The sequence below is a fragment of the Gopherus evgoodei genome, chromosome 1 (genome assembly GCF_007399415.2).
Source record: "Gopherus evgoodei ecotype Sinaloan lineage chromosome 1, rGopEvg1_v1.p, whole genome shotgun sequence".
Classification (NCBI taxonomy): Eukaryota; Metazoa; Chordata; order Testudines; family Testudinidae; genus Gopherus; species Gopherus evgoodei.
This window is the reverse complement of record NC_044322.1, coordinates 189,243,682-189,261,869: the sequence shown is the minus strand read 5'-3', so window position 1 is coordinate 189,261,869 and position 18,188 is coordinate 189,243,682. Positions and strand designations below refer to the sequence as shown.

At 48.6% G+C, this 18,188-nt stretch overlaps 1 protein-coding gene across 3 annotated transcripts in view; it reads left to right on the top strand.

The window, feature by feature from the left end:
- IGSF3 (immunoglobulin superfamily member 3) overlaps positions 1–18,188 on the top strand; it is a 174,246-nt gene that overhangs the window by 140,643 nt on the left and 15,415 nt on the right. For all 3 annotated transcript variants that reach the window (XM_030580747.1, XM_030580755.1, XM_030580764.1), the window contains exon 8: positions 15,070–15,480. In XM_030580747.1, the coding sequence (XP_030436607.1) occupies positions 15,070–15,480 (411 nt within the window). The remainder of the gene's footprint in view (positions 1–15,069; positions 15,481–18,188) is intronic.

Below are 18,188 nucleotides of genomic sequence, written 5' to 3'. Positions count from 1 at the left end.
ACTTTTGAAGGTGTGCCCAAGAGCAGAGCACCAGTCCTTCCCCAGGATCCTTTTCAGTTTTGCAACCGCCTTTCCTCCTTCCTCCCTGCGTGGACCCAATTAACCTCGGATCGTTGGGTCCTACGCATGGTAGAATTAGGATACCACCTCCAATTCATTTCGCCCCCTCCCCACCACACCCCTTCCCCGTCCCTCTTCAGGGACCCCTCTCACGAGCAATTCCTCTGGCAAGAGGTTCGAATGCTCCTCTCGATCGGAGCTATAGAGGAGGTACCGGAGGAATTAAGGGGCAAGGGTTTTTATTCCTGATATTTCCTAATCCCCAAGGCAAAAGGAGGCCTCTGGCCTATCCTGGACCTGCGAGGACTCAACATGTTCATGAAAAAGTTGAAGTTCCGCATGGTATCCCTGGGGACCATCATCCCATCCCTGGATCCCGGAGACTGGTACGCTGCCCTCGACATGAAGGACGCATATTTCCACATCGCCATTTACCCTCCGCACAGACGGTACCTACGGTTTATGGTGAACTGCCAACATTTTCAATTTGCGGTCCTTCTGTTTGGCCTCTCTACGGCCCCTCGCGTGTTCACGAAGTGTATGGCTGTACTGGCCGCCTCCCTCCATCGTCGTCGAATACATGTCTTTCCTTACCTAGATGACTGGCTTATTCGAAGGACCTCCAAGTCCCAAACACCAGGCACGTGGGCATCGTCAAGAACCTGTTCAGCCAATTAGGCCTGATGATCAATCTAGAAAAATCTACTCTGGTGCCCACACAAAGAATAGAGTTTATTGGGGTCATTCTAGACTCCAAACTCACAAGAGCCTGCTTACCACTACCCCGATTTCAGGCAATAGTTTCAATTATAAAAAGCCTCCAAGGCTTTCCGATGACCTCGGCTCGCAACTGTCTCACCTCGGTCACGTGGCCGCATGCACTTTTGTAACCAAACATGCCAAACTACGCCTGCGTCCCCTTCAAACCTGGCTCTCCTCAGTTTACCGCCTGGGCAGAGATGCCATAGACGTGGTGGTCACCATTCCTCAGAGCATTCTACACTCCCTCCACTGGTGGCTAACACCCTCCTGGGTGTGTGCAGGACTGCCTTCCATCCGATGCAGCCCTCAGTGTCCCTAACGACGGACGCGTCATCTCTTGGCTGAGGGGCTCACCTAGGCCATCTTCGCACGCAAGGCCTCTGGTCATCTCGAGAGCTGGCATTGCACATAAACGTCCGAGAGCTGAGGGCAGTCCACCTGGCGTGCCAGGCGTTCCAGCAACATCTGCAGGGTTGTTGTGTTTCAGTGCTTACGGACAACACAACAGCAATGCACTACATAAAGAAGCAGGGAGGGACTTGATCCTCCCCCCTTTGTCAGGAGGAGATCCAACTGTGGGAATTTTGCATAGTCCACTCAATAGACCTTGTGGCTTCTTTTCTCCCAGGGGTTCGGAACACTCTGGCAGATCAACTCAGCAGATCTTTTCTGTCTCACGAGTGGTCAATTCGTCCGGACATTGTACATTTTGTTTTCCGGAAGTGGGGCTTTCCCCACATAGACCTCTTCGCTTCTCGCAAAATCAGGAAATGCCAGAGGTTCTGCTCCTTCCAAGGTCTCGCCCCGGGCTCGATATCGGACGCCTTCCTAATCCCATGGAAGAGCCAGCTGCTTTACGCCTTTCTACCCTTCCCACTGGTGCACAAGATTCTCCTAAAGCTCTGCAGGGACAGGGCTCGCCTGATCCTGGTCGCCCCTTTGTGGCCCCGACAACACTGGTACACCACGTTGCTCGACCTCTTGATAGCCGACCCAATCTCCCTGCCTCTTCATCAAGATCTTATAACTTAAGACCACGGCAGGCTTCACCACCCAGACTTGCAATCCCTTCATCTCACAGCGTGGCTCCTGCATGGTTAACCCAATCGGAGTTACGCTGCTCTGCCCCAGTGCAAGAAGTACTCCTAGGTAGCAGAAAACCTTCCATTCGGTCTACATATGTGGCCAAGTGGAAGCAATTTTCCTGCTGGTGTCAAACACTGAATGCCACACCCACGGAGGTTCCCATCCTCACTATACTGGACTACCTCTGGTATCTTAAACAGCAAGGTCTCACCACCTCTTCATTGCGAGTGCACTTGGCGGCTATTTACTTTCCACCCAGGAGAAGGTAGTCACTCTGTCTTCTCCCACCCTGTGGTTTTGAGGTTCCTCGAGGGTCTGGAGCGTCTATACCCCCTAGTACGCCGCCCCGCCCCTTCCTGGGACCTCAACCTGGTCCTGACAAGGCTTATGTCTCCTCCATTCAAGCCATTGGCAACCTGGTCGCTCCTATATCTGTCATGGAAAACAGCCTTCCTTGTAGCAATCACGTCGGCTAGAAGAGTCTCTGAGCTTCGGGCTCTGATGGTGGACCCACCGTATACGGTGTTCCACAAAGACAAGGTGCAGTTGCATCCACATCCAGCGTTCCTCCCCAAAACAGTTTCAGCCTTCCATCTCAATCAAGACATATTCCTCCCAGTCTTCTTTCCTAAATCGCATGCATCCCGTCAGGAGCACCAGTTACATTCCCTCGACGTCCGTAGGGCGCTCACCTTTTATATTGACCAGACGAAGCCCTTCCGCAAAACGCCCCAACTTTTTGTGGCAGTGGCAGATCGGATGAAAGGCCTACCTGTCTCTTCTCAGAGGATTTCGTGCTGGGTAACGGCGTGCATCCGTACTTGCTATGATCTAGCTCATATTTCTCCGGGTCATATTACCGCACATTCTACCAGGGCTCAGGCCTCGTCGGCCGCCTTCTTAGCTCGAGTACCTATCCAGGAGATATGTCGAGCAGCTACTTGGTCTTCAGTGCACACCTTTGCTTCCCATTATGCCTTGGTGCAACAATCCAGAAATGATGCAGCCTTCGGCTCAGCAGTTCTGCATTCTGCAGTATCTCACTCCGACCCCACCGCCTAGGTAAGGCTTGGGATTCACCTACTTGGAATGGATATGAGCAAGCACTCGAAGAAGAAAAGACGGTTACTCACCTTTGTAACTGTTGTTCTTCAAGATGTGTTGCTCATATCCATTCCAAAACCTGCCCTCCTTCCCCACTGTCGGAGTATCTGGCAAGAAGGAACTGAGGAGCGGATGGGTCGGCAGGGGTATATACTCGGTGCCATAGCGGCGCCATGCCAGGTGGCGCCCAGCTGACCCACCGAGTGTTGCTAGGGTAAAAATCTTCCGACGAACGTGCATGCAGCGCGCGCACATCTACTTGGAATGGATATGAGCAACACATCTTGAAGAACAACAGTTACAAAGGTGAGTAACCGTCTTTTCCCTTGTCTTAGTATGCTCCCCCTATATATGCAATGCAGATTTGTAGTTGCTTTTTAATCACTGTGCCACATTGAATGTTCCCCTCTGTTACTCTCTTTTATTCTTCAGCACAGATGGTCAATGTACTTTCCACCCTTTCCTTCAGGTTGGTGCTGAACATCCTGGCAGTGTGACACCAGTTTCCAGTCTGCTTGAATATTGATTTAACACATTGCATCCCAATGTTTTCTACTGGGCTTATGTAGTTGGCAGTGTTGCAGGTGGCTTTACTCTCCACTCAGACAGCTACCTGCCATGCTAGGTTTGCAGGAGCAGGTAATTAGTAGACAATGGGTGTCTCTTCCCACGTCATAGCTTCAAAAGGCTGGGTTTGAAAGGAAAATTAACATTTTCCAATTCACAGGTATTGTCCCAAACAGTTCTTTGGAATTCCTAATACTTTCCAGAGATTGCTTTAGTCAGTCTTCTAGAGAAGTGACATACAATTCCACAATAATGCATACACAATTGCATTTTTTATTCAGTGGACCCAAAGGCATTAACTCTTATTAGTTAAAGCTTATCTTAATTCCATAAGGTTTTTCCAGGATATTGTCAATCTGTCAAAATAGGTACCTGTTTAGGCTCCCAAATCCATGTTTAAGTGCATAAAAATGAATCTGGAAGCATAATTTCAGGCACCCATTTAGAAAATAATATAGCAGGAAAGCAGGGTACCTGATTCAATGGACCTTTGGTTTGTTCCTGTGGTCCCATGTGTCCCCTTTTAGGATGACACTTTCCTGATAACTGTATTGTGGGAAGTTACATATTCGTAGTGTTTTGTTACATGTTCTAGATCAGGGATGGCCAACCTGTGGCTCCAGAGCTGCATGTAGCTCTTCAGAAGTTAGTATGTGGCTCCTTGTATAGGCACCGACTCTGGGGCTGGAGCTATTGGCACCAACTTTCCAGTGTGCCAGGGGGTGCTCACTGCTCAACCCCTGGCTCTGCCATGGGCCCTGCCCCCACTCCACCCCTTCCTGCTCTCTCCCCTGAGCCTGCCATGCCCCTGCTCCTCCCCCCTCTCCCCCAGAGCCTCCTGCACGCCACGAAACAGTTGACCGGGGAGTGAGGCGGAGGCACTGATTGGTGAGGCTGCCGGTGGATAGGAGGCACTGGGAGGGGAGCTGATGGAGGGCTGCTGTCATATTACTGTGGCTCTTTGGCAATGTACACTGGTAAATTTTGACTCCTTCTCAGGCTCAGGTTGGCCACTCCTGTTCTAGATGCCTGATTAAATGATTAACCAAGACAGCAAAATCAAGGAAACTTACTAGGATGGCAGAACTAGAAATCCTGCAGACTTATTAGGTGGAACCTCTAGGCCTGGTTTACACTCCAAAATAGGTCCACCTAGCTATGTTGCTCAGGGGTGTGAAAAATTTTGCACCCTGAGTGCCATAGTTAGGTTGACCCTAACCCCCAGTGTAGAAGCATCAACCTAGCTACTGCCTCTTGAGGAGGTGGATTACCTACATCAACGGGGGAAAAACCTTTCTATGGATGTAGGAAGTACCTGTGTTACAGTGACGTAGCTGCAGCTGTGCTGCTGAAGCATCTGTGTGGCACAGATATAGTCCTAGATCTCTCCACTCCTAAGCTATTCCTATAATGGTAAATTGCTTTTTTAATTGTGGGGAGGAGAATTCTCTAACCACTACCAAAATTCCAGCTTCTATTTGTCAGTCCATCTATAAGCCATGTAAAGCCACAAAAGAAGTTTCTGAATTGCATATATATTGGTGTGTGCAAATCAAATAACAATGTACACAAATCGGGTAGCCAGTTACCTGGTTTGTGTGTGTGCAATGCAAGCAGAGCCCCTGATCATTAATGACCTATCTCCAAAATTAAATAGGCAGGTGTGTGGGTGTGTAACTTGCTCTCTGTGCAGAGTTTAATTAAGTGTTTTTCTCTTTGTGCCAGTACTATTAATTTGAAACCTTTTTGATGGGGCATTGGTTAAATTGCTCAATATGAGTTTTACCTGCTGTGTCGGCTGCTTGCTACAGATTCTCTGTTCCAGCTTTTCTCTCTGCATATTTTAATTTACAAGTGATCAGTGAGCCATATATTATGTTCTGATGGCAGATACAGCTAGTGCTGGCAATCCTCTTCCATGGCCTTTATATTATGTTTATTTCATTTTTTGACATGATATGAAGGCTTCTGTTTTCAGTGGCTGAGGGTTAAATTATGTGCAGTTTTCAAACTATAATTGTCCTCAACTTTTAACATTTTTGTAACTAGTTTCCTCCAGGAAAGCTCAGCATTTATCTAATAAAGCCACTGCTTTTCAAAACTGGCCTGGGAACACAGAGATCAGGTAACTTCTCAGTCAGAGGGATTGGAACTTGGGGCCTTCTAGTTCCCAGTTTTTTCTGCTGATCAGCTGGACACATGGCCTCCTCCTTTGTGCCTCATTACACAGGGCTTTCAAAGAGGTGAGGGGAACTTTCTTGGTCACCCACTCTTACCTGTCCCCAGGCAGTGGCTGAAAGTTTTTACATTTGATATCTGTTCAATGACCTGTATGAAACGAGTTGGGGTCTTAGTCTATTTCCTAGTGGGACAGAAGTCCACATCATATGCAGCCTTGCTATAGCTGTTACTGCAAGCCTCTACCATGTAGCAATGGGAATCTCTTAAATATCTGTTCATTCTCCTATGGCAGGGCTGCAGTTGTGCAGAATCCCAGAGTGGTAGGGGAAGGTAGCAGGTCAGCCATTAATGGAGGCTTGATGAGCCTTTGGCTGAAATCTGCTGTCAGTCACAAAAGCATTTTCAGCCTTGACAAGTAAAGAAGAGGGCCTTCTGTAGCCCTTGAGTGCATCCTTCTGGCTGACTCAAGGGTGATACTCATGGGCTCCGGAAGGAGCTTCAGCAAACTTTCTCTGACTGGAAGGATGGTCCAAGACACTGGGATTCCAAGGGATGTGTGGCTGGGGTGAAACAGAGGGGAACTAGAGGGTGAATCCTGGAATACAAATAATGAACCCTTCCCCCAGTTTGTGATTGCTTTCAAAGTGACATTCACACTTAATGCAAGAAATTAGCTGTGGTCAAGAGAGCACTGATTCAGCAGGATTTTTCTGAGATGTGATGGGTTTTGGGGAGGAAGGAAGAGGATATATTCATTTTGCAGCAAAGATTGAGAAACATAGGAGTTTAAACTGTTATTGCCTAAACTGTCGTGGCATTAAAAATAATATTAATTAATTGACTTCTGGAAAATTGCCAGTGCTGAGATCGATGCTTACGCAGATGTTTGGGTAGCTGGGTTTTTGCTGTGGATTTAGGTGAGCTTGGTACATGTGGATGTAAGTATTAGGCTCATACTGGCTGTACTGAGCAGGCAGGAGGGTTGCAGAGTGTAACATGCTGCTGGAGGCAGGCACTGTTGTATGCGTCTGTCAGTCATTAATTCTCTCTCAGGGAAGTGGGATGGATCACAATTCTCCCCTGTCTATCCTATCCTAGGAGTGTTTCCCATGGCCATGGGAGTGCCACAGCTGTGCTGCTCTTGGGTCTCGCAGTTATTGTTTATGCTGCATATCCAGGAATGTTGTGTTGTGAGGAGAGGCATTATGAACTTGAAGGTTTAAGAAATGTTAGAGGTAAAGTGAATCAAGGAGCTATTGGAGAGACAGCCAATCCCAGCCATTCTGATTCAGCCAAGGCTATAGAGAGGGACCTCATAAAATGTATAGAGGAACCTAGGATGCTACTAGGTGAAAATGGAGGACCAATGCTATTCCATTGATAGAGGGGGCTATTCCTCCTTTGCAGCATAGTCTGGAGGGTGCCAGTCCCAATGCCTCTCAAGGAGAGAGAAGACTCATGGTGGAGAACAGTGGTGTTATTAGAGCGTATTACTGAACTACAGAGGGCTCTATCTGGGAGGCCGGGGGGGCGGGGGGGAGATCCATCTCTCTCTAGACAAGTGGTCACATCAGTGACATATCTGGATATCTAATTGTTTGTTTTGAAGACTGTGTATGCATCAGGGCAGAGGCAAAGATACGTGTGCTGTTTCTTGAAATCAGTAACAAGCAAGGCAGGAAGGAATGAGAGGAAAGCTCTAGGCAGAAGATGTTCAGTGAAGTGGACACAGAACAGCTCTTTCTGTCATTCTTTACCACTGTCCGATGACACTTACTTATTTATTCCTCATTTATCTGCTTGAGCTGGGTGACAGCTTATCACGTACCAGGACCTAGGCAATACTGGGCTTCTGCAAGAGCCTTTGATGTTACAGCAACAGGAGCTGTGGGCGCTTGGCATGTCTTAGGATCCAGTTCTGAGCATCTGAGTTGTCTCTGCACCAACTAGCTGCATGAGGAACGAAACTGGAATTAAAACAAATCATTGTTGCCCTATGGTTAAGGTCATGGAACTATAAGGTGTTTATCTTAGTGAGATCAGCATGTAGCGCAGCACACACTAAACCAACTCCTGTGTGGTAAGGAGAATGGTTTTGAAACTAGCATGGCTTGAAGTCCGAATGGCCAATCTGCTACCTTCAGTGGCTATTCTATCTGCATCGTGTTTGTGTTGGACGGCAGAATGGGCAGCAACTGAAAGCTCCTCGGGAAAGAGGCTGCCTTGCCTTACCTTTCCGTGGAGCTGTTCTCCCCAGTAATTCAATCGTGTCAGCCTGTTTGCAGGCAATAATTCATTGTTATAGGAACACTAGAGCAAAGTGACAAGTTAATAACGGCAGTAATAATAGCAGGCAAAGCCTAATGCTATTTCCTCTTCTCATGCTCTCATCGTCCCAGCCAGCCGCCCATGTTGGCTAATGCAATTTGCAGCATTGCTAATCCAGTTTCAGCAGGAATTGTGTTCTATTAAAAGAGAATAACAGTAGCAGGAGCTGTGCTGCCATATTCCTTGCATCTCTGGGGAGATGGCCCTAGTGTTGAAGTCTCTGTCTCTGCTTCATTGTGATTGTACTTAATGTTTAAACCCTTGGAGAACCTCTCCTGCTTCCTGGCCCCTCCCTTGTCCTGTAAGCGCCCTAACCTGACTACCCCTTCTGCTGTCATTTCTTTCCTTTACTGTCTCTTTTATCTATTCTTAATTGCCTTCTTCCCTGCCAGCTAATTCAGTGGACTTACATCCTCCTTACCCACTCATCTTCCTGCTGCCAGTCCTGAGTCAGGAACTGTCTAAGGTACTTATCTGGCCCCCACTACCATAATGCCCGAGTGCCTCATAAGGTAGGGAGGGACTGTTATTCCCATTTTACATACAGGAAACTGAGGTAGAGAGACAGGTGAGTGACTTGGCCCGAGCAGGGAACTGAACCCAGGGCTCACGAGTCCCAGGCTAGAGCCCGCTGAGCTGTCCTTCCTCTCTGGAGGAACTGACCAGGAGGAGGTGGATTCCAGTGGGAGTGCCTGTCTGCCACTAGTGAGGGGGGGAACAGGGCTTCCTTCAGGCAAGAGGCTCAGCCCACTCTGCAGGGTTCACCTTGGATGACACACAGCACCTGAGCAACTGCTCAGGACGGTGCTGCAGTTCTGGGAGCCCCACTGCTGCAGGAACTGAGACATAGATCATGTGTGACAGTCTTTTTGTGGAACCGGCTCAGTTGTCCTGTCCCTTAGCCAGGGAATCTTATCGGGAGGCAAGTCACAGCCCTGTTTTCCTTCCCACCCTTTCCAGCAGTCCACAGACTGTAAATCACCCTTTACAATCTGCGAGCCTAACACTCCAAGGGGACAGGCAGCTCCTAAACCCATCCTATTTGCAAGAATTAAATCTTGACCCTGTGGGGCATCAACTATGAGCTCATGCAATCACACTCCATTGGTGGATCGACCTTTTAGTAGCATATTGTGCACAAGCCCTCTGTTTTTGTTTCCCAGTCTACCCTCTCCCCCGCTCACCTCAAAACAGCCACATTCCATCAGAGGCTTTTAAAATTAGGGCACTCGCTGGGAAACTCAGTAATATTTCTTAAGTTCTCTCCAGGAGAGGCTGTTTCTGCAGAAGCTCTCCTCAAGGGTAACAGTCTTCAAAGTGAAACAAGGCAGCCCTTGACTCCTCTCCCCTCCCTGTGCAGATGAGCACTCTCTCTCCTGGGACTCCCTGAGCTGCCCTTGGCAGTACTTGCACATTTGTGGTGAATTTTCAGGAAGTGCAGCATTGCATTTCTTAGTTGATTTTCCCCTCCCCCCTCTTTAAAAGAGAACGCTCTGCCAGAAGCGTTCTCAGCCACGTTAATTAGTTTGGTTCCTAGAATTTTTGATAGAAGAGCAAAGCCTCCCATCTGTCCTCAGTGGGACTCTGGTGTTGATTTTTCTTGGGAGCTCTACAAGAGGAGAGTCTTAGACAGCCTTACAAAGAACAGCGCTGATAGGTCACCTTTATGGAGCATATTTATCAAAGTGCTTTACAAAGGTAGGTAACTTCTTATTTCTTAAGATAAGGAAACTGAGGCACAGAAATTAACTGACTGAACCAACACAGCGAGTCAGTAGGGGAAAAAAAAAGCTGCCAATTCAGTCCTTTTTCCAGCCTCCCTGCTGCAATTACTAGACTCATTGCCTCCTGAAACATACATTCCCTTTTGTATATTTGTGTTTATATGCATTACGTAGTGGCTTCAGCTGAAAAGAGAATGATTTCCATTTCTGTGGTGTGTACGTGCTGTACATCTGCAGCCATATCACCTTGTGTATGATCCTGAGGGTCAGGCCTGGTCATGCAGCTCTGAGGTGGGAGACTTTCAAGGAAAGTGCAGGATGAGTGCGGCAGGAAGTTATGCTGGTGACTGAGGGTTTGGCTACTCTTGCAGCCGTACACTGCCGGGGGAGTGCTCCCGCAGCAGCACTTTGAAGTGTGAGTGTGATCGCAGCGCCAGCGCTGGGAGAGAGCTCTCCCAGCGCTGCAGGTATTCCACCTCCCCGTGGGGATTAGCTTGCAGCGCTGGAAGCCGCAGTCCCAGCGCTGGGGCACTGTTTACACTGGCGCTTTGCAGCGCTGTAACTTGCTGCGCTATAAGAGGTGTTTTTTCATATCTCTGAGCGAGAAAGTTGCAGCGCTGTAAAGCGCCAGTGTAGCCAAGGATTCAGTAGATGATGCTCTTTCCTGTGAGTTGATGCTGAAGCAATGCCCCAGTATGGCAGTAATATAAGGGCACCATGGGGTTGGAGGAGTGTCTCTTGCATGAGCCATGAGCAATGCTGGCCTCTTGTGATTATCAACATTCCTCTACCATATTCTTCCCAAGAAGAGGGATGTTAAACCCTGGTGCCCTGCTGAAATTCCAGCTTGGGTAATTACCCATTTAACCTTCCTAAATTCCCTCTGCAGCTTCAATTGGATAAAGTTACATGTGTGTGTGGTGGGTGCGTGGTGTGTGTGGTGCTGCTTTGTGCTGTTAAATTGTGTTCCACCCCAGAGCTAAGTGGCTTGTGTTTGACAGAACACAGCCACGAGAAGTCAATTAAACACACACTTCATACACACTACACTGTTGTGCTTGGTCATTGGTGGTTAGGAAGCAATGCTCTCAGAACCAGATTTAACAATGATTGATTTTGAACGGTTTCATTGCCAGTGTACATGATGTGTTAGTGTTGTATCAACAGCCAGTAATAGTGCATGAAGTTACCATCCTCTTTACTTCCTTCCTCCCTCCAGGGAATCCAAGAGACACAGTGGAGACTGAATTATGGTTTGCAGTTTATCTGTACGATATCTTCACCAGAACACACACCTGTTTCCCAGGGCTCCCCGAGCAGATGTTTTGAGACCTATTAAGAGAGCTTTGGTCTCTTGACAGCTTAGCAGAGAATGTTGTGTAGCTGTGAGTCTCCACTTCACTGCTCCCACTGTCCATGATGTTCTGCAGTGCAGTACAGCAGCCACCCCCTCCACCCACACACAACACCCCTCAGAATAGCCCGGATAGGCTGCATTGTAGAACCTGGAATTGTAGAGCCAAATTGTAGAGAGAGAATTGTAGAGTCAAACTCTTTGCAGTCTTTCTGTTCAGGCCAATCTCACATTGAAGGGGTGGGGAGTTCTGCCCGATTAAGGGCTTGAGGTTTGGCTATGGAGGATACTGTGCCTAAGACTCCTGTTCTGTTGCCATAACCACATGAAAACTATCTCAGGCCAATACAACTACCGTGTCTCTCAAACGTATCTAAAGACGAACCGTAAAGCCACATAAGAAATAGCAAAGCCCAGATCTGTATTGAAACAATCTCCCTGCCCCTGTCTGACTGAGCCAGGACCCCAGAGTACTCTGTGCCACCACTTCTCTGTCATCTCTGTCAGCTATTGCAGAATTTAAACACTAGAAAAAGTATTTTAAGCCCTTCTGGGTACAAAAAGGGCCTTGCGAATGTTGCCTTATGCGCTGCTCTGGTGGTGGCTGACAGGAGTGGAGATGATTAGAGTAATTCTGCACCTGGTAACATAAGCATAATAAACCCCCAAAATACTTTGTTTTCTATCCAGGGTGTAGGGTGGAGGATTTATCATCCTGTGTCAGGGATAGCACCAGACTCCTCCTTCGCTCTCTACCTGATGGTGAAACTATTTGTCTGGCGCTTCAGACACACATCTCAAAGCATACCCTCCAGTCTGCAGTGTGTACGGCTTTTCGATTATGGGAGGGGAGTAAGAAACAGACCAGAGGCTTTGAAAACTAGGGCAATGGCTGGGAAACACTCCCAGGTGTTGAGGGAAGCAGGAACATCCACTCTCTGGGCTGCCCTGGTGCTCTGTAACGTCAGGGTGTACGTGTGTATGCTGAGAATCGCTATGTATTTTGGTCTGATTGCACTTTTGCCACATCAGTGGAATAAATCGTGTCCATGTGAGACATGGGTCTGTTGCCCAGAAGCACCAGGCTTAAAAATATCCCATCTTTGTCCTTCCAGCTCCCCTCCCCTTGAAATGCTATAATGTGGGGAAAAAATTAGGAGAGATTCTTTAAAATCTCTTTCCTATTTTTCATGTTTCTAAATATAGGTACAGTATATGCCCAGGGCATGTGTGTATAGATACTGTATGCCCCTAAAACACACACAGCATGTGCGTATAGTGCATTTTAATAGATATAAGCAAGCAACTTAACATATACAGTTGCTATAGCAACTGAGGTTTCCTTAGCAACAGTTTCAGAAAATAATCCCGTACCAATTAAAAATAAACTGTTGGAAAGGGGGTTTAAGGGGGAGAAATAGAGCTGCTGAGATTTGCCTTTCTTTTCTATTGGTTTTTATCCCAGGCACTGGAGGACTGGTTACGACTTGAAGTAACCTTTTCCCACCTAGAATGAGACAAGGAGGTGAAGGGGTCTCAGTGCAACCTGCTTGGTGAATTGGACTAGGTGGAACATAGCAGCATGAGCTTAAACCTCGCCATTAAGTCAGTCCGCAGAGAGGAAAGCTGGGGGCTATTCTGCCCACCCCCAGTGTGCCATTCCATAGCAGAGTTATCTAGTCTTTATTAGCTTACTGATTAAAGCCAAAGGCAGTACAGGCTCCAGGGGAACTTTTCTGTGCTACCAGGATGCATATCTTCAGATGTTGTCTTAGAGCAGAAAAGTGTCATTGTCATGGGATCCTCTTCCTTCCATTTGATGCTGTTTATATGTACCCTTCTCTCCCCCAGGCTCCTCCACACACACATTCGGCTCAGCTGACAGGGCAATTGAGACTATAGAATTCAGTGGTAGTTTGGTGAAGTAAAAAGTAATGCAAAACAGAGACCCATTGCCCCAGTGAGAAGAGACTGCATTGCATCTTAATAACTAGAACTTGTGGGACAGATCCTCAGTTGGTGTAAATCTGCAGCACTCCTTTGAAGCTGTGCTGACTTGCAGTCCTATATTTCTGTGGTGCCTCTTGTCCCCAGAATGCTTTGTAAACTGCAATAATAGATTTACAAACTGTGTACGCAATCCCTTCTCCCAGCACAAAAATGCTTCCGCTTCAGGAGTGAAACACAGCAGTGGTATTACCATGTACAGCAGTGCTGTACAGCAGTGCTACACAGCCATTCAGGAGAAGACATGCAGATCATCACTAGGCAACAAAAACTGCAGGTGAAATTTAGGTAAATATTGTAATTACTTGATTTGGACCTTGGTACCAGGGTTAGTTAAAACTCCAACTCTCAGGGCCATTAAAGAGCCAGTGGCACTTTTCACAAGCATCAGGAGCAGTATTTATAAATCTGATGGCATTTCCAGTAGCAAAGAGAACTGAATGCTGGGGAACCAGTTCAGTGCTGACTTAGAGGGAAAGATGCCACCTTCCAGAAGCACCAACACTCGCTCCCTGCAGTATCTGGAGGTCTCCTATCTGAGTACTTATGGGTCTGATCTTGTTTAGCTTGTGTGGTGTGATGAGATCCAGTAGTGTCCTCTGTGCTGAAACCTGGGGTAAATCCCTTCTAACTATGAGGTCTGGGTTCCCACATCCTCCTGACCAGAACTTACTTTATGCAAATCCATTTCCTCTGCCAGCACTTCTTGGGGAGGAACTGCCCCGCTTTCCTAGACCAGGGAAGAAGGGAAATGGACTGAGTCCAAGTTGCCCAGGCCTCGGCGTGTGTCTTCTCAGACCCTGCTCCTCACTTCAAATCGTCATCTAGGGCATACCAAATCCCAGACAACCCCAAAATTGCAGGAAGGGCAAATTCATACAACTGTAAATACATTGAACTACTTTGTTTGTGTTACAGTAGTTCCTAGGGGCACCAGTCCGGGGTTAAGGCCTATCGTATTAGACATAGCCCATGCACATACAGTAAAAAGACTGTGACACCATGATTCTTGTTTCAGCATAGAGAGAGGAGCAATGTTTTAAACCCATTGTCACCCTGTTCAGAGTGGGTCTAAACACAGTGGCTAAAATAGCAGTGGGTGCTGTGCCTTGCATACACAAGTGCAGCCGCCTTCACTACCACTTGGGGAGCTGACCTGGTGAAGGTAATGGTGGGAAGTTGAGAGAGTTGCAGTCTCTCTGATTTGCCCACGGTCAGACAGTAAGCATGTGGCAAAACTTGGTGCAGAACACCCGATTCCCTGCCATGGGCTCTGACTGCAAACCAGACTATGCTTCCCTCCTCTTCCATTCCAGCTGAGTGTCTGTTTCTCATGTTGCTCATGTTTTAATGTCCCTGTTTATCTGATATAGACCAAATAGCCTTTAAAAAGCTTTCAGTTCAGTAAGATGAACGGGGCGTGGCAGGGTACGTTCTATCTGAGGTGGTTTTCTAGGGGGCTGGGTCAGCAGCATGGAGGTTTGCACAGGAAGCGTTGGAAAAACAAGTGTTCATTTAACGAGTGCAGCCCTAGGGACGGAGAAATCTGAAGTCCCTGGAGAACGGATGATATCTGTGAATCTCCTGCTAGAATGGATGCCTTAATCCAGGATTCTTCTAAGGGGGCCTGAGGCAGCTGTGAAAAACCAAGCCTGTCGCTGAGAGAGCTGGGGGAAGGATTCAGGAGTTCACTGAGGTGAAGGAGGAAACTGGGAAGAAGATTTGATACAGGGCTCTCTAAATGCCTTTTGATCAAGGGTCCTATTTAGCCTTATGCAAGGAGATCATGGATGAGACTGCAGGTGGGGGGAGGGTTGTCTTTTTTTTTTTCTCTCCTCCCCCCCTGCCTGTGTTAATGACCTGCCACTTCTCATCCTCCCCTCTCCTTCCTCCTAGTGACCAAGCTACAGGTCAGCAAATCAAAGCGGAGCATCACCCTGGTGGAGAACAGGCCCATCCCACTGAACTGCTCCGTGAAATCGCAGACCAGCCCAGACTCTCACTTTGCTGTGCTGTGGTATGTCCACAAGCCAGCCGACGCCGATGGCAAGCTCATCCTGAAGACAACCCACAGCTCTGCTTTCGAGTATGGCACCTACGCCGAGGAGGAGGGGCTACGGGGGAGGCTGCAGTTCGAGCGGTCCTCCTCTGGCGGGCTCTTCAGCCTCACTGTCCAGCGAGCAGAGGTCCGTGACAGCGGCAGCTACTACTGCCATGTGGAGGAGTGGCTGCTCAGCCCTAACCACGCCTGGTACAAGCTGGCGGAGGAGGTGTCTGGGCGAACAGAGGTCACCGTCAAGCAGCCAGGTAACATGGACTCTCCCCAGCAGTTAACTTTGCCAAAGAACTGCAGCTGAACTAAATCTTGTCCGCACTCAAGTTTTGCCCAGTTGAGTTAAATCCTTCTCCCCTTCCTCCCTCTCCCCCGCTAAGCCTTTGTCCCCTAACTGGACCCAATCACACCTTCCTCACTTCACAGCCTGGGCCTTTGCCCCCAAACTGGAAGCCAGGCTTCTCTTCCCACTTTGCCAAACATCATCCCCCTGCTTGTTGTTGCTCTTGGAAAGTGCCTCCCCTCCCAGCCAGAGGGACTGGTAAGTCCCTCTGTTCCAGCTCCGGTGATGTGTGGTTAACAAGCGGCACAAGTGTTCCTGCATAAAGGTCATTCATTCCCCACTGGGCCTGGGCAGCTCCGGAGAGCTTGTTACATACATGCTGGGCTAGAGTCCGCAAAATCTCTCAGCCTTGCTCTGTCATGCTGAAGCTCAGAGCTGCTGTCACTCTTCCTGTTGTCCCCAGGAGCACCCGGGGCTTGCGCCTGTGTATCATGTTCACAGCCTGAGTCTGCTTTACTCTCATCTGTATCATCCGCATTCGTGATGTCTGTCTCCTCACTAAGCCATGTGGGGCTCTGCAGCTCTCCCTTCCATGAGGAAGTGACACAGGCCAGCCCCTCCAGGAAGCTTCTCCTTCAAATGGTGACGCTGTCCTCAAGGGCTGTTTTCCCTCTGCCTCCTTCCCCCCACACACAAACAAGGAAAACCCAAGGGGGTTCAGGAATGGAAGCAGACTGCTGGGATAAGGAATGTACCTGGAGATGAGCGTTAACGTTGTGTTTAAAGGGAGGAGGTCAAGAGCTCTGTATAGGGTATTACGCAGCCTGCCTGTTCCCACGGCAGGGCCTTGCACAGGAATAAGGAAGTGTGATTTTCGTCTCCATGCAGTCCTTTGAGAACTGGCTATTTTCCACATAGCTGGCACCTGGAAATGGAGTTTTGCAGGATACTGGATAAGAGGCACCATGCTGGGTTGGGGAATGTTTGCAGAAGTGGGGTGGGCAGTAGTCTTGCCTGGTACACGTCTTAACCTGATGTGTCTCCACAATTCCCTACCTCACACTGTCCATAGCCTGCACACTGCATGCAACCCCATCTCCCTACTGGTGTGTTTTGATTTAGCCGTCGAGTCATTAACCAGCAGAATGGACATTGGCATTGGGAGCACATGTCTGAAGGGTTAGGGAGAGAAGAAGCTGTATTGGGTCTGAGTGAGAACACAGTGGAAGGGGATCTGCCATGAAGAGGGAGGTGTGGACAGGCTGGGGCATTTTACATTGTGTTGAAAGTAGAGGATCGATGTGGGGGGGGGAGAGATGGGATCGGCAGCTCTCGTGGGGTGGATCTTTCTGGAAAAGGGGTTGAAGACGCCTTTAGTTATCGATGGCTTTGTCTTGACAAGGAAAAGTGGTCAAGTTGAGACTGGGCTTAGCTACACAGGATGGCTCTTCCTATGTCAATGTTAAGTAAGAATGTAACTCCTTCAGTGTAACTCCTGTTTGAGACCGTGTCCTGCCGCTGGAATGGCGACTAGTGACCTAATGAGAGGGGGCAGGCATGCGTGTGCCTGGCAGAGCTCTGCATGCAGGGCTTTTTCATATCCAGTTTGATTTTACTCTCTGCCAATATCCCGACGGGAGCGTGTCTCAGCTCTCTTGCACTCTGCATGAGAGATGAGTAATGAGTTTAATGAGGTGGGAAGCTGGCTGCCAGGGAGAGAGAAATCTGCTCTGCTGGTGATTTCCATGGCAGAGGATGTCACCGGCACAAATGGGAAATGGAGGTAATAAGGATGTACTGAATTAATCAGGGTCCTGCCCCTCTCTGCCAAAGCAGTCATCAACCATAAATATGCAGGGGAGGAGGGCTGTTTATATGTGGGGAGAGGGAGGCTCTTTAAAGGCTGACAGCTTCCCCCATCCATGTCTCATTCCAGAGACACATTATCGGGGCCTCCTCCTGGAGGAGGAACCTGCCTTGCCCAGACAGCTAGAGGACTCCAGCTTCCTCTTCATGTGAAGAGTACCCTGTGGGGTCACTGCAGCTGAGGAAGAATACCCTCTAGGGCTAGGGGAGGAGGAGGGAAGAGCTCATCTGGGAGGCAGGTCTGCAGAAGGATAATATCTTGCAGATGAGGGGTTCAGCTCATAGTACTTGACAGGTAAACAGTCCTTCAGCGTTTCAGCAGTCTCGGCCTAGGCAGGACAGAGCAGTTATCCTACAGCTGTAGTGCAGCCAGTCTCCAACCTCTAGGTCAAGTGTTGCCTTGTCTATTTACCCAGGCCATGAAACACCACAGACTCAAGTACATGGCCCAAGGGCCAATTGGTCACCAGACCCAGCTGTTCACAGCACGGATCCTCAGACTCTGGTCCAGAGATGTACAGATTTCAAAGGATGGTTGAGAGGGGTTACATGCCTGGAGACCTATGTGTGATGGGAGGAGGAGGGTTGTAACCTAGTATCAACTTTGCACCCCTAAACCTTATGCCACTAAGTGTTATATGAGACCCTTTAGCACCCATCTCTGTTCTGTCATGACAGAGCATCTACTGCACCAGGGAAGCTCAAACCCTGCCCTTTCTGAGGGTTTGCACTGGCAGCTTGCTAGGAGTCTGGGATACGCACATTATGTGCATGCACAGCTGATTGGAGACACCATTGGTCGCAATTAAGTTG